At 42.2% G+C, this 23,867-nt stretch overlaps 1 protein-coding gene across 1 annotated transcript in view; it reads right to left on the bottom strand.

Annotated features, from left to right (window-relative positions):
- The window catches only part of CLSTN2 (calsyntenin 2), a 638,322-nt gene that overhangs the window by 380,726 nt on the left and 233,729 nt on the right, over window positions 1–23,867 (bottom strand). Inside the window, exon 2 of the mRNA XM_027091653.1 lies at window positions 15,452–15,574. Within this exon, the coding sequence (XP_026947454.1) occupies window positions 15,452–15,574 (123 nt within the window). The remainder of the gene's footprint in view (window positions 1–15,451; window positions 15,575–23,867) is intronic.

Below are 23,867 nucleotides of genomic sequence, written 5' to 3'. Positions count from 1 at the left end.
GCATACATTAGAAAAGAGAACCTACTAGAGAATGGACTTGAGGATATGGGGAGGGGGAAGGGTGAGCTGTGACAAAGCGAGAGAGAGGCATGGACATATATACACTACCAAACGTAAGGTAGAGAGCTAGTGGGAAGCAGCCGCGTGGCACAGGGAGATCAGCTCAATGCTTTGCGACCACCTGGAGCGGTGGGATAGGGAGGGTGGGAGAGAGGGAGACACAAGAGGGAAGAGATATGGGAACATAGGTATATGTATAACTGAGTCATTTTGTTATAAAGCAGAAACTAACACACCATTGTAAAGCAATTATACTCCAATAAAGATGTTAAAAAAAAAAGAGGAAACATCTAAAATCAATAATCTACACTCTTACCTCAAAAGCCTAGCTAAAGGATAGCAAAATAAGTCCAAATGAGTAGATGAAAGAAATGTTAAGATAGGAACAAAAATCAATGAAATAAAATATAGAAAAACAATAGAGAAAAATCAGTAAAATAAGGAGTTGGTTCTTCAAAAAGGTCAGTAAAATTGACAAACCTCTAGCAAATTTGACAAAGAAAAAAGAGTGAAGACAAATTTTCAATATCAAGAGTGAACTAGTATATATCATTCCAGGTTCTTGCAGACATTAAAAAGATGATAAGAGAATATTAAAAGCAATTCTACACAAATACATCTGCCAATTTATATGAGATGGGCCAATTCCTTGAAAAACATAACCTATCACCACTCACCCAATGTGAAATAGATAATTTGAATAGCCTTATAACTATTAAGGAAATTTAGTTTATAATTGTAAAACTCCCCAGAAAGCATTTTCACTGAAGGACTCTAACAAACATTTACAAAAGAATTAACACCAGTGCTACACAATCTCTTCCAGAAAATAGAAAGGGAGAAAACATTTCCCAATTCATTTTATGAAGATAGTATTACCCTGATATGAAACCAGATAATGGCATCTGGTTTCGCATCAGATGAAGAAAGATGAAGAAGATGACAGACAAATAAAGAATATGGCAGACTAATATCCCTCATGAATATGGGAGAAAAAATCCTGAATAAAATATTAGCAAATAGGGATTCCCTGGTGGCGCAGTGGTTGAGAGTCCGCCTGCCGATGCTGGGGACACGGGTTCGTGCCCCGGTCCGGGAAGATCCCACATGCCGTGGAGCGGCTGGGTCCGTGAGCCATGGCCGCTGAGCCTGCGCGTCCGGAGCCTGTGCTCCGCAACGGGAGAGGCCACAACAGTGAGAGGTCCGCGTACCGCAAAATAAATAAATAAATAAATAAAAAATTAGCAAATAAAATTCAGTAGCATGAATTTTACAAGTAGAATTATACACTATGACGAAACAGGGTTTCTTTAGGGATGCAAGGTTGGTTTGATATATGGAAATCAATCAATGTTATCACCATATTGACAAACTAAAGAAGAAAAACCACACATTCATATCAATCAATACCAGAAAAAAATAATTTGACAAAATCAAAACCCATTTATGACAAAACAAGGACAAAAAAACTCTCAGAAACCTTGCAATAGAATTCTGCCTCAACTTGATAAGGAGAATCTACAAAAACCCTATACGTTATATTATACTTATTGGTGAAAGAGTGAATGCTTTTCTCTAAGTGCTGGAACAAGGCAAGAAAATCTCTCATTTCTAGTCAGTGCAGTAAGGGAATAAAAGGAAACAAAACTGTTTCTAATTGAAGATGACATGATTGTCTATGTAGGAGTTCAGCAAGGTTGCAGGACACAAAGCATAAAAATAAACATATAAAGGCAATTGCATTGGACTTCCCTGGTGGTGCAGTGGTTAAGAATCTGCCTGCCAATGCAGGGGACACAGGTTTGAGCCCTGGTCCGGGAAGATACCACATGCCGCAGAGCAACTAAGCTTGTGTGCCACAACTACTGAGCCTGTGCTCTAGAGCCCGTGAGCCACTACTGAGCCCATGTGTCACAACTGCCAAAGCCTGCACACCTAGAGCCGGTGTTTCTCAACAAGAGAAGCCACCACAATGAGAAGCCTGTGCACCGCAACAAAGAATAGCCCCTGCTCGCCACAACTAGAGAAAGCCCGCACGTAGCAACGAAGACCCAACACAGCAAAAAAAAAAAAAAAAGCAATTGCATTTTTATACATTAGCAGTGAATACATGAACAACAAAATTAAAAATACAATATCATTTACAGTCGAGCCTTCTTTGTAAATTAAGTTCAGACATTTAGAGTCATGTCTGATAGACTACATGTGGGCGTGAGAGGAGGGGTGAGTGGAGACACCCAGTGGAAACCAGACAGCAGGCAAGAATATCTGCGCTTGTGAGAGAAAAGAGAAACACTACAAATGAGAAAAAACTCAGATGGTAGAGGGCAGAATCAGCGGCAGAAACTTGAGTGGAAGGTTACGTACCACAGCACAGCTCTGGCCTGCATGGGAACCTATCCTACATACCTAAAGCCTGGGAGCGCCCATCCATCTCTGGGAAGGGAGGACAGAAAGAAACAACATTTCTGCGGGAACCCTCAGCAAGGGTGGACCGGAAGAGGAGAAAGGCCATTTCCTCCTAGGCTGGGAGAGAGGTGGTGAGGGGAGGTGATGAAGCCCTATTACTGGGCCAATCAGCATCATGGTGGAGCCCTAAGTTCAGTGTTAGTGTAACAAGCGTCACAGGTGGGCAGTGATGGAGCACGCACTGGTGGAGGCTGAGATAGAATACACACCCAAATGGTATGGCCAGCCCAGGGCAGACACCATAGGGGACGGGAAACAGCACTGAGAAGGATGGCCCAAAGATCGCTGAGGTGGAGGGACAGCAGAGGGGCAGGCAGCGGTGGGGGAAGTTGAGTGAGTGTTATATCTGGCATCTTACCTATTTAGGACTCTAAGAGAAAGACACAAAAAAGGCAAAGGGCCAAGGGGTGCTCTTGGACACTGGACTTGGGGCCAAAGAGCATTGTGTTTTTATCCTTGCAACCTTTAGCAAAACGGGCCAGGAGTGGGCTTTGCGGATATGCCCACACTTTCCAAATTGTTTTCCTTCTCTGACCTTGAAATTTTGCTATTAGTATCATTACTGTGCAGAAAGAACTCCTGCTACACTGGGATTCACCTTTTTACTAAAAAAAAATACAAAGTATTGTATTTTAATAAAGTCCCAAGCTGACCGTTGCCAGGGATGTCATTTACCATGGCACTCAGCTGGAACTTAGATAAATAATAATCATTTTTTAAGTTTGTAAATCATAGTGAACTTGGTTTAATAGGCCCTCTCTCCAAACCTCTGAAAGGATGGCTCATAAAAAACTAATTAGTTTATACAGACTGTCAAGGTTCATGGAGGACAGCTGGCCTCTGATGCCTCATCTGTGATTACAGGCAGCTACAAGATCATAAAATGAGCTCTGAACTCACGTCAAGGTATTCAGTGATCTCACGCCAGACACTGTGCCAAAGCAGAAGAGCTGAACTATAAATGCCTGCCTGTACTCCTGTTGGAATCTCCCAACAGGCGAAGACATTTAGGACTGGCATTCATCGGCCCCTAATTCCTATTAAAGTAAAACCATTGACCTTACAAATCCATGTTCATAATTAATATTTGTGATGGGGTCCGATTGCAGGCCTATTCAATATGGCTACTGTCTTAAGCTGCAGAGATAGCTTCTAGAGAAGGGATTTGAATCAGTATTAACTTGTCTAAGTTTGGCTATTAAACGGTCCAATTATGGACAGTTGCAGCTGGTTTTCAATTATCATTGGTTTCACCATGATGATCACCGGTTACGGCTTTTTAAGAGGATTTCTTCAGTGTTTTCAAATTCCCAGTGCCTTCTTCTCTATGCTGTTCCCTTATTCTAACTTTCTTGGACTCTTCTCTCTCCTGTAGCTCAAACAATGCCTCATGCCCTTAATATAGTAAACCACATTAACAGGTGGTTTTTATTTGGCCTCTTTGGTTTTCAGAGACAGAGACATAGTCATCTCAGGGCAGAGTGGAGACACAAGTACAGAGATCAGCAGGAAACCAGGACCACTCAGGAACTGAGGCCACAGTTCCCATCAGGGCCCACTTAAGACTCTGTTCCCTCTGGTCACATCTGTTTCTCCCTGGAACCAGCTGCCTCCTCTCAGTCTGCTGACCAAGCCCTTATACTGTGATCTGCATGTGTCACAGAAGTTTTACCTGCAACCCTCACCCTCCAGTATGGTCCCTCAGTACTCAGACAGGAAGCCAACTGGCCTACGTGGTCTTTTCTACCCAGGTAGCAGGTCACAGGCTGGAACTCGCCAACTCATCAGAGTCAGATGTCCACTCCAGGTCCAATCGCAGTCAGGCAAGGGGGCTGGGTCATGTGGCCTGGAATCTGGCCACCAGGGGCAGTGAGTGTGAAAGTACCATAAACATGCTGGCATCACACTTGTCAATAAGGCCATAGACTGGGAGTCCTTTACGCGCCGATGTCTTTGAGCTTGGAGCTGGAAGGGTGCCTGTGCCTTTTGAATTGTTTCTCCAGCAAAAGCAAAGGCTTTGTTTTTGTTTTGTATGTTTCCTGATTTGTTATATAAGGAGCTCTGGACTTTGGGCTTCAGTTGGGCCCATTGTCTTTGGCTGAGCTGGACAGAGTCAGGGACACTGACATAGAGATGAATGAAGCTAAGAGTGTCCTCAGGGACTGAGGCCAGGAACTTGAACTCAGGGGCACTGTGCCCACTCCCACTGAGTCCACCAGGCATGGGATGAAGCAGAACAAAATGATGGCAAAACAGAACAGTGGTTAACAGGGAGCAGTAGAAAACAGTGCACTGGGGAGTCCTCCTGCAGAACAGAATCACCCTCAAAATCGGGACACCTGGCAACATTTTTCTGGCAGGAATATCAGGACTGCTCCAGGAAAGTCCAGTGATTGCTGTGTGCTCCCATTTTCCTCCCTTTTGAATCAGAATTTATTGTGTTTTTCCTTTCCCTGGAGGGTGTGTAGGGGAAGATAAATTATCTTTTTAGTTCACAGTTCTCTGGATCAAGAGGAGCTGTGTCCAGACCTGAGGAGGATCACAAAATCTTGGCTTCAAGCTAGATGCCATGACTGGATACCACTTTTGGGAGTCCCAGGATGCAGTGAGCATATTTTGCCTGAAGAGGGATGTGAATAACTGTGGCCTAAGAGTAGTGATAGAATGACTGCACTGATGACCCTAACTTGCCACCTCTCTGTGCCCTTTGGTACTTTGCTCCCACTCTGGGCTTGGCCATGTGACTAGTTTACCTAGTGGGACAGTAACAAATTGTCCCAAGTAGCTGCTTGCAAAAGTCCTTGCACATTTCTGTGCTTTTAAGCTTCTCTGCAATCAGCACAGGAATATATATGCTCTGGCTAGCCTGCTGACACGCCTAAGATTACATTACTCTAGACCAGCCAGCCTACAGCCTGCCCATCAGCTGTCTGCAGACACCTGAATGAGCCCAGTTGGCATCAGCTGAGTCTGACTCAGATTAGCACAACTGCCCAATCAACAGGCAGACTCATGAGAAAGAATGAATGGCTCTTGTTCAATGATCCTAAGTTTTGCAGTGATTGTTGGACAGCAACACTTAACTGAGATGTCAACTTTACCATTTGGAATGACAACTTCTTTACTACCATGTTCTGAGCAAATTATACAATCTGACTGAACTTCAGTCTCTCCTTCTATAAAATAGGGTTAATGAGAATGCCTATTTCAGAGGATTGTTGTAAAAAGTAAATGTTGTAGTGTGTGTAAAATACCTACTACAGTGCCTGCTATGTAGTATGGGCTCAATAAATGTTAGTGAATTTTCAGTGCTGTGTGTAAGTTGTTTCCTGTATAAGGATATATGATCAAGGGGACAACTTAGGGGTTAAAATCCACCTCTTTCCCTACTTACCAAGTAACGTGCTCTGGTGCAGGACAGTGTCTGTCTGAAAGAAGGGGCAGCTGTTTCTAATTGGCACTGTTACCATATGGGCTGGCAACAGTCCTGCTATTATTATTAATTTTATTGTTTACTTTTCATCTTGTTTTAGTATACTGTCATTTACTCAGAATCCCAGGAGACTTGAAATTCCTGCATTCAAGGGCGTCTCTCAAGCTCTCTCTCAGGGCCAGCACTCAAGTTTTCCACATCCCTCCTGCTGGGGTAATTAACTTGATCCAGTTTATCAGGACCTTCTCAGTTTTGGCAGTGAAAGTCCCACAGCCTAGGAATCTCTCAGTCCCAGGCAAGCCTCCCTCCTTGAATGCCCCTTACTCTTCATCCTTATTGATGGAGAACAGCCCACACTACCCACTGGTTCTCCCTTAAGCCTTAGTTTTACCTGGAGCATGACTTCACCTTCACTAGAGTCTTCTCATCGAGAAGGTCAGGGTCACTGGTGGAGAGCTTCCTACCTCCAGTCACCTACCTCCAGTGACCTCCAGTCAGCCCCTGTTGTGGGGATTTACCTGGGACCCTCTCCCTCTTCCTCCTCCTTGACTGACCACCCCTTGCTCCCAAGCTCCTTCCCCTGCACTGTGGCTCTAGTCCCTCCTCCAGCCATCCCTTGTGACCATGTGTGACCACACTCACAGGGTCTCCAGCTGCCGCCAAAGAACCCAGTCCAGCCAGGCTCCTGTGGAGAGGTCTGGGATACCAGGATTAAGCATAGAATGTGATGGAGGAGAAGTGAGCAGTAGAATCTTTATGATGAGATGGGCCATCCAAAACTCACCAAGGCTACAATGCCACATGGCCTGAGAGAAGTTAAAACCAACAACAACAAAAGGTCACGTGGCAGGGGATACACAGACAGACAGTTTCAGCAACACTGAGAGCCACTTTCGGGTGGACCAAGAAAGAGGATAATTAACAAGAAGAAAAAAGTGGAAAGATTTGTTATAGCCAAGAGAAAAAATTCAGGGCAAAGACCCCAAACTCATGGGCAGCAGAGAACCAGGGAAGCTCCTTATTCTCCCTCTGGCAGAGCAGCTCCACCCTAGAAAGTGTGGCGGCAGGAGTGCTGTGTTCTCTTCTCAGTGAGGTTAGGGCTTTGTGCTCCCAGCTCCCGGTGCCCAAGGATGACCTGATGGCTCCTGTCTACCCCCACTGGAGCTGAGGTCTGCCTCCTGAGCTGCTCAGCCCTCAGCAGACAGAAGGGAGATATAAAATGTGTGAAAGGGGAAAATTGGAGTGAATGCAGTGCCCGTGAAGGGATAACCAAGAAAGGACCCCATTATGCCCCCAACCCCACACCCATCACCGTCAAGGCTGGCAGCTGCCAAGCTGGCAGAAGAAAGAGAACCAAGGAATAGAGACGATCAACACTTCAATTCCAGAGTGATGGATACATCAGGCCTGCCTTTCTCCCAGCCTGCCTCGCGAGCCCCTCCAGCAGCAGCAGAATCGGGACCATAGGTGCGGTCCAATAAGCCTTGCTGCTTCTGGGGACTACAAAGGGAACTTTTCATTGTCACCCCCCTCCCCGTCCCCCCAGTGATCAAAAGCATCAACTTGACCAGATCTTCTGTCTTATTTACTGGTTGTTGTGCCTTCAGCCCTCAATTTTTTTCAACTTTAAAATAACTTCTGTATCGTTCTCAAATCACATCTTGCCTACAGCTGGAAACGCTTAGATCACGGTCACTGTAGTGAGGGGGAGACATTGCCATAGGGATGGAGGCCTGAAGCCTGCAGAGAAGGGGACAGGGGAGGGGACTCTGCCACAGGCTGCAGACAGGGGTGGGAGTCCCCTCCAGTCCTTACTTCCCAGTCTAATCTGAACCCCACCATCTGCTCAAAAATTGGGCAATCACAGATCATAACAGCAGAAACATTTGACAACACAATCTCAACCTGTCACTGAAAATAGGACACATCTGTTTATTTTATTTTATTTTTTACTTATTGTCTATGAACTAAACCATAAACATAAAATCCTGACTCCTATGTTTATATAAGAAAGGTATTTTAAGCAAAGTTGCCCATGGCAGTGTAATTTTTTTTAAATGGGAAAATCTTGTAAACAACTCAAATATACAAAACCCAGTAGCATGATTAAGTAAACTATGATACAAGTATATGATATATAATTATGCCTACATTTAAGGAGTATGTTTTTAATCTGTTTCAATCTGCTTGGAAAATGTTCTGTGCAAAGAAAAAAATTAAAAAAGGCTCTGAACCATACATACTATATCCAAATTAATAAGACCTATGTATCTAGACATGAATAAAAACAGGCCGGCAGGGCTTTAGGAGTGTGCGTATACTGTTTGACTCTTTATTCTTTTTAGTAATTTTCACATGTATTTGTGAAATACAAATGCTGGTTCCTGTTTCTGCTAGATTCCGACTCTGTGTGTGAGTTATGTGGCTACTTCCCCAAGGCAGTAGCCCACACTGTAGATTCCAGAGCTAAGTCTACACCTGATTCTCTGCAGGCCCTGCTATGCACTGACCTCTGGCTGAGGCCAAGTGAATGCTCAGAGAGCAGGGTGGGACACCACTCTCTGGCCCTCAGGAATGAGCCCCGCGGCAACCAACTTGGAACGCAAAGGCGCCTCCGTGGTGAGGCTGACACAGACGGCCCCTCTGCTTGCCAGGACCACAGGTCAGAGAGCCGTGGGGCAGGACAGACTGAAGATGGCTGTGTCCGGTGCCAGTGATCCCGAGGTTGCTGGATGGGGCAGTGAGGCCTGGATGTGACCGTTGCCTGGTATCCACGTGGTACTCAGCCAAAGACCTCTTTTATGGCTTTTTGCCACTGCCACAAATTACCTAAATACTTATTTACTTACATTTTTCTTTAAATGTCTTTAAATTTTTCTTTAAGTTTTAAAAACTTCATTGAATTTATTTAAAAAGAAAACTGAAAAGCCAGCAATATGTGCCTCAAATAGAGCGTAATCTAAATAAAATACAACAGAATGTTATTAAAATTCTAGTGCAACGCTGTTGCCTACGGAGGGCTATTGGGATAGCGCTTGCTCTTTGTCAAAAAGAGAGATTAGCAAGTGTTTGAGGGTACTGAAGACATCTTGAGCCTCCCAAATTGCACCTCTCTCCTTGACATAATCAGAAAGATTAAAAAGTTAAAAGGGAATGGATTAGCACGGGATTCAACTTTCTTTAACACTATGTCCGGGTACCATGGAAATCTTCTACTGCCAGTGACATATGCCTCAAACACCGGACAATCGGCAGAGGGGAGAGAAGGCAGCACTTGGAGTCTGAGGGTCTGGAATTGAGTGACAGGGCTGGTCTGTCCTTAGCTTGGTAACCTGGAGCAGTTACTTAATTTCTCTAAGTCCCAATGTCCTTATTTGCAAAACCGAATCATAATAGCTGACCTACTTTTTCCACAGGGTTGGTGTGAGGCTTGGATGTAATTTTGTGTGTGCAGGAGCTGGCGCACGTGTGTGTGTGTGTGTGTGTGTGTGTGTGTTTATAATAAAAGGGCACATGGTCTGCGGCAATCTGAAAGTATATCTTGCAACGAATAGGTTACTCCACAGGGATAAATGATAGGTAGAATGTAAGGGGACGTTCATTTTCAACTAACGTTTACAGAGTTCTGCACAATTCACAAACGACTTTCCCCTGCATTGGTTAACTGGTTGTTCCCAGACTGCCACATAACCAAACAACACAGGCAACGTAGCTTGGTGGTGCAAGTGGGTGACGGCATCAAGCCTTCAGAACAAACTCCAAGCTTACTTTTCTTCTTTCCTTAACATCATCATCACAGATTTTAATCACACCGTTGTAATCAACCTAAAATGAATAAAACACGGCTATTGATGATAATGAGAATTATTATTACTCTGATTACTCTCACTACTACCCTTGCTAGGATCATCAGAGCTGATACACTGGACATCTCCTGGCTGCCAGCGCTCTTGCATTAGTATCTCATTTAATCCATGCATTAACCCAGGAATAGGTACTGTGTTTACCTCCATTTTAAATATAAGGAAACTGCCCCTCAGAGGAGTTCAGTACCTTATCTAAGACCATATAGCTGGTCAAAGGCAGAGGCTAACTGTGAAACCACGTGCGTCTGCTCAGAGCCTGGGACTGCTCACAACCAGGATTCCTTTTTCGCTATAAGACACCATCGCTCTACAAACCCCCAGGGAGGATCTCTGCCATTGGGCAGCTTTGGGGCCCAAAGCACAGACAAGGGCCCTGGGTGAGTCCAAAGGCAAGGAGGCAGATAGATGGGCAGATGCTGCACAGAACAAGGAGGACCCATGGAGACAACCATGGAGGAAAAAGCACCTTCTGCTACAACCAGTTAATCAAACCAGGCCAAATCATGCCCCAGGCAATTTTCTGGGCAGCCTTCAGAGAGTCACCCAGGCTGGGAAGTCAACTGTGCCTGATCATTCTGTGTAGCCCTGTGCTCCCCAAAGATAAGTCCAGACTGGCCCAGTGTAGACAAATGAGCAGTTCTATTACTTCTGAAAGGCAATCTAATTCCCTTCAAATTTAAAAGTTTCCACGGTTTCCTAACAGGCCTCAGTGGGGCTCATGCAGAAATTAATAAGCTCATGGTGTGCCCAGCTTGCTTTCATTACCATTTTTTTGGCCAAGCAGTGGACAGAATTTGCATTATGACTCAAGGATTTTTCTGTATGTGATTCTCTAAGATCATGTCCACTGAGCTCAGACACCGGGTTGAGAACTGAGTCAGGTCTCATGGACTTGACTGAGGTCTGAGGGAGGTTTCACTGACTGAGAGAGAGCGCCTCTGCGAATCAGCTGGGTCAGGAATCAAACGCAAATATCACAGGGAAAGGGAATTCACAGCAAGGATGAAAGCCCTGGGCTCCAATCCCAGCCCCACGGCTAGCCTGCTCTGGGACACTAGTAACTTTCTTGGGCTCCCTATGAGTCAGTGATCTCCTCTATGAAAGGAGAAGAGAGAAGGATCATGAAAAGTAAACTCAAATCTACAAAACTTCTACTATATCTTGAATCTTTGCAACATGCATCCTAGACATTCTTTAAATTTAATCAACACAGCAACCCTGGGAAGCTTATACCTTTATTCCACAGATGAAAAGAGTGAGACTACTGTAATTGGTGAATCCATCTTATTGCCATGAGACCACACCATGAGAATGAGCCATACAGGGTCAGGGAATGAGAGATGTGTGTGAATGCGACCGCAAATGCACACAACTTCTCTGGAAAGCATTTTAACAGGTTTCAGAACTTAAAAATATTTGAACGATTAATTCCAATTCTGAAATCCATCCAAATGATAGAATCAGAAATGTAGACACATATTGTAATAAAAAAGACTTGAAATAGATAAACTGCCAGTCATCTGACACCAGTCTGAATGGCCATCATCAAAAAGTCTACAAGTGATAAATGCTGGAGCGGGTGTGGAGAAAAGGGAACCCTTGTGCACTGCTGGTGGGAATGTAAATTGGTACAACCATTATGGAGAACAGTATGGAGGTTCCTCAAAAAATTAAAAAAACGAACCACCATAGGATCCAGCGATCTCACTTCTGGGTATATACCCAAAGGAAATGAAATCAGGGTCTTGAAGAGATTATCTGCCTTCCCATGTTCATTGCAGCATTATTCACAATAGCCAAGATATGGAAACTTCCTGTCTGTCAATGGATGAATGAATAAAGGAGATGTATACAGACATTATTCAGCCATGAGAAAGAAGGACATCCTGCCCTTTGTGACAATATGGATGGACCTTGAGGGCAGCATGCTAAGTGAAATGTCAGACAGAGAATGATAAATACTGTATGATATCACTTATATGTGAACAGTGAAAAAGCTGAACTCATAGAAACAGACAGCAGAATGGTGGTTACCAGGGGTTGTGGTGGAGAAACGTGGAGATGTCAGTCAAAGGGTACAAACTTCAAGTTATGAGTTTGGGAGATCTAATGTTCAGCATGGTGATTAGAGTTAATAATATTATATTATATGGGCTTCCCTGGTGGCGCAGTGGTGGAGAGTCCGCCTACCAATGCAGGGGACACGGGTTTGTGCCCCGGTCCAGGAGGATCCCACATGCCATGGAGCGGCTGGGCCCGTGAGTCATGGCCGCTGAGTCTGCACGTCTGGAGCCTGTGCTCCACAATGGGAGAGGCCACAGCAGTGAGAGGCCCGCGTACCGCAAAAAAAAATAATAATAAATAAATTTTATTATATTATATTAGATACTTGAAAATTGCTAAGAGAGTAGACCTAAAATATTGTCACCACAAAAAGAAGTGGTAATTATGTGAGGAGATGGAGGTGTTAGGTAACACTATGCAGTGGTAATCATTTTGCAACATATAAGTGTATCAAGTCAACACGTTGTATGCCTTAAACTTACACAATGCTATATGTCAATTATATCTCAATAAAGCTGGAAAAAAATAAAAGAATGGTAAACTATAGAATATTCATTGAGTTGGAAATCATGCAGCCATTTAATGAGATGCAGAAGAGTATTTAATAAAATGGTTTATATTCATTAGTAGGAAAAATAAGTTATAATATTGAATATAAAGTGTATCACTATTTTTGGATTAAAACAGAGTAGCAAAATGACTGGAAAGAAATACACTAAAATGTTAACAGAGACTCTCTCTGGGGGTAAGAAGATTTCACATTTTCTACAATAAGCACATTGTCGTAAGCAGGAGATATATAACAAAAGCTACTTTATATCCCTGAATTTTGTATTTACCCACAAAATTCAATCATGATTTTTATTTAAATGAGTGATATTTTAGGTAGGAAATTTTTCTTAAAAAGTTTTTAAAGAGGGAAAATCTCAAGAGAAACCACACAGAGCAAAAGTGATACGAGTGGAACCATCCCCCCATGAGCTTATAGCTCATCTCACTGGCTAAGCTGGAAATAAAGACCACTGGGATGAGGGTGGAAAAACTGACACACAATACCAGAGCAGGTGATAAGGGGGGGACCAAAAGCTGCAGTTGACTTCAAGAAGTGATGGAGCTGGCAGATACGAATTTTTCAATTTTATGAGAATGATAGGGATCTGAAATAACTCTTCAGTATTTTATTTTTAAGATAAATGTTTTAAGATAAATGTTCTTTGCAGCATGCATGGCTGGTTAGTGTTTGTGTCCTGTCTCAGAGCCAATCATAAATAACACTGAGAAAAATAGCTTTGACCATTCTAAAAAGCACCTTTACTTTTTACCCTTAAGAACTTGGAAGATTATATTTTGATGCATTAAGCTAGATTTTTTTTTTTAAATGTAGCTGCCAATATCAGGAGGCGTGTAGAGATTGTCTTCAGATGGAAATAACCGCTCAGGGCTTCGCTTAGAAGCAAACCTTAGTTTCAAGAGGTGTCAGAACACCTGCGGTCACATCTGATGGTCTGAATACAACTTCAAGTTTAAAAGTATTTGATGGATTTAGAATTGAAGGAAATCCTTTGGTCAATCTTCAGGTGAAATGATTAACTGTCCTTCAGGTCGACAACCGAGGAAGGTAAGTGTTTGTAATCCCAACTTTCAAATAGCAGATTCGTTTGAATTTTTTTTTCCATTTTAGTCTTTACATTAGAGTTTATAAGTTTACTGTAGAACAGCTTGTTCAACGACCTCAGTTTCCTAGTACACTACTGGATGAGAACAGGGCTACACTGAGGCGGACACAACGAATAAACAGACACATCCCTCACTTTTAAAGTGTTAGCCTCACTACCTTACAGTGACTTAAAAGCATCTGTTTACTTCCCATTTAATATGTCATTAGTTTTTTCTCTTGTATCTTAAAGAGGGGTCACATACTTGAATGGAAAGATGAATAAAGGACCTGCACATGCTCAGTCTAATGAGGGAAGCCGCAACACAACTCTATATTTCAGATCTAATTCGTCAAGATAAACCAGAATCCTGCAGGTTTTATGCAAACTTTCCCAACTTCTAAATGCTGTCTCTATTTCATTTTTTAAAGCACACAGTGCATGCCAGTCCAAACATTCCCATGACCCAAACATTTTTGCTAGTGTTTGTCTTAAAATCTCATTTCCATGGGGTTGGTGAGAATTGCTGATTAACCTCAGTATAGTTATGTCCAAGAAGGGGATGAGTTGGAATATTCCCAGGCTGGTAAAGAAGGTCTGGGGAAGACACCTCATCTACTGTGGAAAAGACGGCATGGGATTCACACTGCCAAATGGCCTTTGGTTGAGCTGGGACCTCTGAGGATGGCTGGAAGATGTATGGAAATGTCCCAACTCTAAACACCATGGAAGTCACAGTTAGGTACACTTGGTGGTTATCATTCTACATAAGATAAAGATTAAGTCTTCTTCTGAGAGTCTAGAGTATCTCTCCCATGCTCTGCGAGAATGCTTATGGGTTTGTCTTCACATAAGGCTGAATTTCCCCATTTAACTCACCCCCTCACTCCTTACTTTATAATGTTCCGTAATGAAAAACAGGACTTCACAGAGCTTATCTCTTAGAAGTGTGAAAGAGCCATTTTTTTCTGCCCAAGTAGCTCATAATGTAACAGACAAACTGTCAGAAAAACTAGACTTCATCATGGTAAAAACCTCAGCCTGGCACCCATCAATCATACAGCAATCTTCCAGAAATCTTGAAAACCTTCATTAAATGTCCTGTCTTTCTTCTGACAGTTATAAAATGTTAACAATATCACTCATGATGTAGGCATCTTCAGAAATTCTTTGACCAACCCCTCCCCACCCCGCCCCGCCATCACCCATCCCCTTTTCTTTGCCAAAATCTATGGAAACGTGAGACACAGCCATCTTCTTTCACACACCCCTCCTGGGATCTGGCCCTTGCAGGAGGTTAGAGGAGGAAGCAGTGGTCATCTTGATGACAATGAGAAGGCTCTCTAGCTGCAAGGGCAAATGGCACTGCCTCCAGATTCCTCCTCTAAAAGCCACACCCATTTTGAAGCTCAAGGGTACAAGTCTGTCCTACCCTGAGCAAATAACTCCCGATCCTTTTTTCTTTCCTTTTTCTCTTGTCAATCTACCAAGTTACAAGTCTTCACCTGTTCATGATATGTGGGTAGTGGGGACAGTGGGTTATACATCTTCTCGTGTCGATGAGAAGATACAGAATTTTCCCTCTTTCTAGAGGGAAAATTCCCCCACAGGCCTTGCTGACCCAGCTTTTCCAACTCCAGAGGCCACTTCAGCAATATACCATCTCTCACAACAAGAAGATATAAGGGCCTTGCATTGCAGGCAACACCAAGGAGAAAAACCATAAGGAGATACAGAATCCACACCAGGAATCAGAAGAAGCATACAGCTTTGAAAGCACAAGCCGATCTGTGAGAGCCACAGGTGGTGACAAGAGCAATGAAGCCCAAGCCTGGGTTTCGTGGAGGTGTCCCGACTTGTCTCCCAAATGAGCAGAGCCCAGCCATGCTAAGCTCTCATCTCACCTGCAAAAGGAACCGGTGCATCTTTATCCAGGGCGACAAGTGGTGGGTCCAAAATGACTGTGTCGTTGTTCTCTGTTATGACCCCGTGATACGAAGTCTCAATCCACGGCTTGTGCTTGTTCACTGGAAAACAATGGAAAAAATAAAACAAAAAGATTGACTTTTAAGATCATTATTTGAATCCATAATAATATTATGAATATTGCCCAAATCCCATTATTTCTATTTCTAGATGCCCAGTATAGATATTTTTAAAAATTAATCAAAAACTTTAATTCTTAAATGCTACTATCTATTCAGACATGTTTCAGAGTTAAAATCCATTATCAATCAACAAACTAGCAGATTACAACTGCGTGCTGGGATTTCTGACCTCAATCTTATCCAATCCATTATTAGGAGCTGTTACTAAATTTTATATACATGTATATGGATAAGTACCAACAAATGTGTAAATATACAACAAACATTTTAATATTTTCTGATCCATTAAAGACTGAGTCTATCTAAATGGTCTAAATTATATAGCATTTTAAGTTGCTCTTCAATAATTTGATCAGCTGAATGATATACTCTATAATGTACAATTAATACACTTAAAATGCATATCATATATATATTACTAGTTGAGGTGCCCCCCCCCAAAAGATGGATTGGAGTCCTAACCTCCAGTACCTTGCAATGTGACTTTATTTGAAGATAGGGTCTTTATAGAGGTAATCAAGTTAAAATGAGGTTATTACGGTGGGCCCTAATCCAAAATGACTGGTGTCCTTATAAAAAGGGGAAATTTAGCCACAGAGACAGACATGCACACAGGGAGAGCGCCACGTGAAGAGTGAAGTAGTGCTGTCACAAGCCAAGGAACTACCAAAATCTACAAGAGAGACCTTCAGAGCAAACATGGTCCTGCTGACAATTTGATTTCAGACTCTTGGCCTCCAGAACTGTGAGTCAATAAATTCCTGCTGTTCTAAGCCACCCAGTTTGTGGTACTTTGTTATGAGCAAATGAATACAAGATAACTTAAAGTCAACCAGCACTAAGACTTGTACCAGGATTGGTGTAATAGTCCTATGTGAAAATCTTATCTGGTGAATATCCTATTTCTGCTAATTCCAGCCCATGATTTGTCTCTGGCCCAGCTCTCCTATGTGAATGGCTGCAATGGTCTCTTGACTTGTCTTCCAGTAAGAAGTCTTGTCCCATTCCAATCCATCCTCCACACTGACATTAAGAGTGATCTTTCTAAAGTAGTAATCTAATTCTTCAACTGGGAGCTCCTTGGTTTGTCCTTTTCTTCCCCCAGAGGACTCTGGGTGCAGAGTAGCTGCTTTAGAAATGAAATGACAGATTATAGGGAGCCCTAGAATAATCAAAGCTGTCCTAATGCTAATCCTCACAACCTGCTTCACAGTTTAAGAGTTGTTGTCACATATGTAATGCTCCCCCCAGCAATCTGAGAGGTAGGTGTGATCATTATGGAAATGACAAAGAAACTACTTTCACAAGGGGTGACTTTCCCAAGATGGCCACAGGGTTAATAACTAACAATGGTGAAAACCCAAAACTCTTTCCTACATCATGATATCCAAAAAGTGCCCCCCCCACACACTCATCATAATATATGTAATACACATTACACTATATAACCCACATTATAATATATATTATACACATAATACATAGTACCTATTGTTTCAATAGCCATGGCAAAGCAAAAGCTTACACGTAGATTTGAGAACAGATCTGTGGCAGTGGCTCTGTCCCCTTCCCACTTCATCATGCTTTGAAAGGTCAGCTAAGAGCTGTTCCAGGATTGGTGGTAGGCTCAACCTGGGCCACTGTTTTGCCCTTTGTCACCCATTCCACAGCAACCATGAACTAACCGAGGGGCAGTTTAGCGGGGCATGGACATATGCGTTGCTATTCTCAGTTGTTGGCCTCTGAGACCTATTTCTGATGATTGAATCATGCCCAGGGTAGAGAGCCCATTGCCTAGAGCAGGTGTTAATGGGGCAGCAGGCTCAGCCATGCTCACTTGTTGGCATTCAAACTAGTGCTTCATTATGGACCCTGGAAGAATTACAGCCACTCTGGGTTGTCCCCACACTCCTTTGCTCTTTTATTAGCCATCAACACAAATGCAATGTAAATAATTTGCGACTGTTGGGAAAAATAATTAACCTTTTTTTCCTTTAATTAAACCTAGGGGCCTATTCATTAGACATGTGTACAGAAGATATACCAGGAGCTTACCCAGTGTTGCAGATTCACGCACCACTTGGCTCAGTGGCAGACAACGGAATCTAGAGTCACGGCTGCTGGGCTGTGGCCCTGGTTTAGCCACTTCAGGGCTGATTCAGTGCAAGGCAGTTGGCCACGCAGCATCTCAACTCCCTCAGCTATAAAATGGGGAAGATGACACCGCCCACAGGGTTGTCATGTCATTCAGATGTCCTCCACTGGCCACATAGCCCCTGCTCTTTCATTACCCCCCTGCTCTCTGGGCAGTGAAAGTGTCACAGGAAAGGTGCTCTGCAGACCCTGAAGTTAAGAAGTCGAGATTTCTGCCTCATTAGTGGGGATTCTCCTCTCTATCACTACTATAGTTAGTTGAGTACCTACCACATATTAGGCATTTTACATTCATTCATTAATCCTCACAACAACCCCTCTAGATGAGACGTCGGATCTCATTGTACAGGTGAGGAACTGAGTCTCAGAGGGGTTTAGATATTCCCTTTTTGGAAAATAAAAAGGTTCATATTCCTAAAATTTCTTCAGTTCTCTCTCACTTTCTAACTTCCTTCAGATCTATCTCAACTTTGCTTTGTCAAGGTTGATAAACATTTGCACTTTGATGAGTAACCCCAATGAAATCTTCTTTGCTTTGTGTATAGATCAAATCCTCAGGTTTGCAAACCAATAACTTATATTTACATTATTTTGACTACGAGGATACAATTCATGGCTGAGCCAATTATCGTGCAAGGATTACTTTTCCTTCCTAGTGGTCCAACCATCATTCCAAGAACACCATTCCTTGTATAGAGACCAGTTGGATTCTTGATTCATTCATTCCATCAAATGGCTGGATCATCCTCCATTTTAACTTGCATTATATTTGGAACCAGCCTCCTTCATTTATTGTTTTTAACTTTTTATTTTATATTGGAGTATAGTTGATTAACAGTGTTGTGTTAGTTTCAGGTGTACAGCAAAGTGATTTAGTTATACATATACCTGTATCCATTCTTTTTCAAATTCTTTTCCCATTTAGGTTGTGTCATAGTAATACTGAACAGAGTTCTGTGTGCTATACAGTAGGTCCTGGTTGGTTATACATTTTAAATATAGCACTGTGTGTACTTATCAATCCCAAACTCCCTGACTATCTCGCCCCCCAACCTCACCCTTCTGCCCTGGTGACCATAAGTTTGTTCTCTAAGTCTGTGAGTCTGTTTCTGTTTTGTTAATAAGTTCATTTCTATCATTTTTTTTAGATTCCGCATATAAGCAATATCGTATTGTTTATTTTTTGTTTTCTGAACTTAATGATTGTCTTCATTGTCTTTTTATTTCTGATGAGTAATGAAACACAGAACTACTTCCCCACATCCCAACAATATTATAGCTTTTTAATCTTTCCATCTATTACTCATTCCTCATTTGTAAAATGGAGACACTTTCTTCATGGGAATATTGTAAAAACTGCATGATCATTTAGGCAAATCTAGTACTCCTGACATGACTAAGCATTCAAATACTCTGAAGTCCCCCTAGCTCATCTCACGTTTCTGAATGGTTGAAGTATAACCTTACATTCTCAGAGGTATTTAGCCCAGCTTCATTCATTCAACAAATATCTATGGAGTACTTAAAATGTGCAAAAACAGTCTAAACATCGGCGGTAAAATGGGGGAAAATGTCCCTGAAAAAAGCATTTGACAAAATTCAATATTCATTCATAATTAAATCTATCAACAAATGAGGAATAGAAGGAAACTTCTTCACTCAGATAAAGAGCTTTTATAAAAACCTATAGCTAACATCATACTTAATGATTGAAGAGTGAATATTTTCCCGCTCAAGTGGGAAATGAAAAAGTAAAATTGTCTTTATTTTCAGAGAACATGATCATCAATGAAGCAAAATCTACAAAAGTACTACTAGAGCTAATAAATGAGTTGAGGAAAGTCACAGGATAGAAAGTCATTCTATAAAAATCAATTGTATTTCTATGTATTAGAAATAAACAATTGGAAATTTAAATTTTAAAATATTAATATAATAGCATCAAAAAATGAAACATTTAGGAATAACTTTCACAAAATACATGCAAGATCTGTAAATTCTCTAAGATATTTCTGAGAGAATTTAATGAAGACCTGGAGAGGTCTTAGTGGAGAGATAGACAGTGTTCATGATTTGGTAGACTCGATATAGTTAAGATGTAAATTTTCCCCTAACTGATCTATAAGTGTCAATGCAACCCAAGTCAAAATAATAGCAGAATTTTTAAAATGGTTAAGCTAATTCTAAAATTTATATGAAAATGAAAAAGACCTGATATAGCCAAAACAATTTTGAAAAAGAAGAGCAAAGTTGGAGGACTTACACTACTTGATTTTAAGACTTATTATAAAGCTACTGTAATCAAGACAGTGTGATACTAACATAAAGATAGACATACAGGTCAATAGAAAGAATGAAGGGTACAGAAATAGACACACATACATATGGTCAATTTCTGACAAAGGTTCCAAGATAATTCAGTGGGGGAGAAGATAATCCTTTGATTAAATGTTACTTTGGAACTTCAATCCTACTGCTCATCATACACAAAAATTGTCTCTAAATAGATCATAATCTTAAATGTAGGAGTTAAAATTACAAAACCTTTAAAAGAAAGCATAGGAAAAAAACCCTGAGTGTCCTTTGTTTAGGTGAAGATTTATTAGAAGGGACAAAAACAAGCATGAATCATAAGAGATAAAATTGATTCATCAAACTTTATAAAAATTATAAATTTCTATTCTTGGAAAACAATTTTAAGAAAATATTTTAAAGTTACAGACTATGAGAAAATATTATATAAGCATAGCTCATAAAGGACTTGAATCCAAAATTTATGAAGAACTCTTACAACACAAAAATAAGACAAATAATGTTTTTTTTTAAAAGGCAAAAATTTGAACACACTTGTCACCAGAGTAAATATATGAACAGCAAATAAGAACAAGAAAAGATGTTCAACATTAATAGTTATCAAAAATGTGTAAATTAAAGCCACTATGGGATATCACCATGTCACTACTAGAGTGGTTAAAATAAGACGGACAATACCAAGTTCTGATGAAGATGTGAAGCAACTGAAAGTCATCCATTGCTGGTAAGAATGTAAAATAATAGTCACTTCGGAAACAGTTTAGCAATTTCTTATAAAATGGCTCAGCAGTTCCATTCCTAGGATTTATCCCAGAGAAACGAAAACATAAATTACACAAAAACCCTTGTAGGTAAATGTTCATAGACTCTTTATTCAGGATAGTGCCAAAGTGGAAACTAAAATGGCCATCAGCTAGTGAATGGATAAACAAATTGCAGTATGTCCATACAATGAACACCTACTCCGCACTGAAAAGAAATCAACTGATGCGTGCGACAAAATGGATGAATCTCCAAAGGATTTCACTGGTGAAATGAAAGAAGTCAGACACAAAAGACTTCATGCTGTTTGATGCCATTCATATGACATTCTAGAAAACGCCGAAGTATAAGGATAGATAACAGATCAGTAATTGCAAGGTCTGCTTGCAAAGGGGCACAAGGGAACTTTCTGGGTTGAAGGAACTGTTCTGTATCTTGATTGTGGTGATAGTTACACCTCTATGTGTCTTTGTTGAAACTTATCAATTTGCACATTTAAAAAGAGTGAATTGTACTGTGCGTAAATTATGCTTGAATACATATGGGACAAAATCAAAGTCCTTATCCTCAAGAGACTCTCAGACTAGAAAGGAATCCACGATACCAGTGTAGCAAGAGGTAGGTAAGAAGAGGAAAAGCAGACCGCTATGGAAAAAGAGAGAAGTACTCACCCCACCATGGTAATCCAGAATTACCTCCTGGAGAAAGTAGATTCTAAGTCCTGAGCAGTAAGAATTAAGCAGGGATACAAGATATGGAGGGTCCCAGGCAGAGGAACATTGCATGGGCAAGGGCCTGATGGTAAAGGCACCCTGCTACACCATGGGAGGGAATGTGAATAGTTATATTTGGTTGGAGACCATAGCTTGAGGGGCAAGGCCAGCTAAGAGGCTGGACTGATGGATATCATCTACATCACCCAGGGCTTATTGGCTTGCACAGAATCATCCAGGAACCATTTCCAAACTCTGACTTCAAGAGACACTGGAGAACCATCTCCTTTCCAGAAAGAAGCAATAGGTATTGATGCTGGTGGCTCGGCTGTAATTTCCTATTTAATCTCTTCCCTTCCCTGACAAACGTTTTGCCTTTTTGTTCCAAGAGACTGAGGCCAGTCAGCACACGCTTTGCTCCATTTGGTTGTAACTTCAGAACTGACTTTTCATCGGTTCTTCACGAGATAATGTCCCTGTTTGCTATACAACCCCTCTTGAGGCTGAACTCTGTCATATCATGCCCCCTTAGGAACTGCTTCTTGCCTCTGTCCTGTCTCCTTTCCATGATGTTTCAGCATCTGGAAAATGCCTGTGTCTTTGCACTCATATAGAGGAAATGCCAGTGTGATATTTCTGCTCCATTTATATAGAGAAATTAGGTCTTGCCCCTCAGTGCGCCTTTAACTAGAACACAGATGCATCCGCAGAACACGCCTTGGCTCTCGTCTCTCAGCTTCCACTCAATGCACCCACTGAAAAGCTGCATTAACTCTCAATCCAAGCAGCAGGGCCAAGGGGCTGATGATTCACCCTTTGAGTCTTTCTACCTACATCCTTCAATTAACCCTCTGGCCATTGCTAGCTCCTCAATCCTCAGAATTCTCCCTGGATAAAAGTGAATTGTGAGTAAAAACATACCAGACTGATTGCAAAATGCTCCAGTGAGGTTAACTACATCCTAGGAAACGGGTCACTCTAGTGACTGTCAGGCTGTTCTGCCTGCCATGCCCAGTTTCCCCTTCTGACTCCATCCCCTGGTAGAATTGCCTAGACCAGGGGGCATTCGTGGGTGGAGTAGGCTGGGCCAATTGGTTGGATCTTTAAACTTTCATTTAAGAGGCCGAGAAACTATAATGTATTTGGCGATGGGCACTTGAGGTGAAAATTCATAAGGAGTTGGGGCTGGCGTTCATGCAGTGATCACCCAACCCAACATTTAGACGGAGATGGAACGCTATTAAAATCCAAGAAAGCTAATCGGTCAGGAGACAGAGGATTTGGGAGCCGACATACAGAGAGAAGAGAAGCACCCCAAGCAGCTGAAGAAGATATAGAGGCTGGCCCCCCATCCTGTTCTCCAGTCCTGGCCCCGCTCACCCTTCACTGACTCGCCAGCCTGCCGTGGCTTGTCTGAGGCTCCCAAGTGAAGCCTTTCAATAATTCTTCCCCCAACCATCATTTTTTAAGTTTGCAGTAGTTTGAGTAGGTGTCTGTTCTTGCAATAAAATGACTCCTAACTACAATAATTGTCATAGCATTTCAAAAAGTATTTTTATTCCTTGCTTCGGAGTGAGGGTGGGATGGGATCTGTGTCTAGGTGGAGGTAAGCCTGCCTAAGGGCAAATCTGGTCCTGACTTCCCTGCCTAGGATCCATCAGAAGCTCTCCTGCTCTCCAACCACAAGATCAGGGAAGCCACCCAAAGACCCCCGCTCCCTCCGTGACCCACGCCTTTGCCCTCATTGTGCTGTCTACCCCTGTCCTCACACTCCTTTCTCCTGGCTCCTGCCTGTTCATCCTGCCAGAGGCAGCTCCAGCCCCCCTCCTCCAGTGGTCCTCCTCTGTACACCTTGTCACCCTGCATTGCCTGCTATTAGGCTATAGGTCCGCCGCATTGCCATTAGCTGGTTCCTTGCCCCTCCTTCCCCCTCTTCAAGGAGAGGAAGCATCCTAGTCACAATGATGTCCACAGGTCCTGACACAGTGCCTGGAACCTTGATAAATGAGGTGAGCACACCTTTGCCTTCCCAGCACCTCCTGAAGCAATTAGCAGCTCTTTGGTTCCAATGAGCAGGTATTGCGACGTCACCCAAATAGAAAGAGGGTGTGCCTCGCAAAACATAGGGTGACATTTGCCATCACTTAATTAGAGGCACTATATATCTCTTGCTAGAGGTACCAATTAGAGAGTTTTAAATGCAAATCCCATGTGTGTGACTCACATATGCAAAGATTCACAGAGGATGAGGGTTACATTATACTGTGTTA

The sequence above is a fragment of the Aethalodelphis obliquidens genome, unplaced genomic scaffold (assembly GCF_003676395.1).
Source record: "Aethalodelphis obliquidens isolate GAN/ISIS:26980383/991018 unplaced genomic scaffold, ASM367639v1 scaffold72, whole genome shotgun sequence".
NCBI classification, from domain to species: domain Eukaryota; kingdom Metazoa; phylum Chordata; class Mammalia; order Artiodactyla; family Delphinidae; genus Aethalodelphis; species Aethalodelphis obliquidens.
Note: the sequence above shows the minus strand (reverse complement) of the source record. Positions and strands in the feature narration are given on the sequence as shown.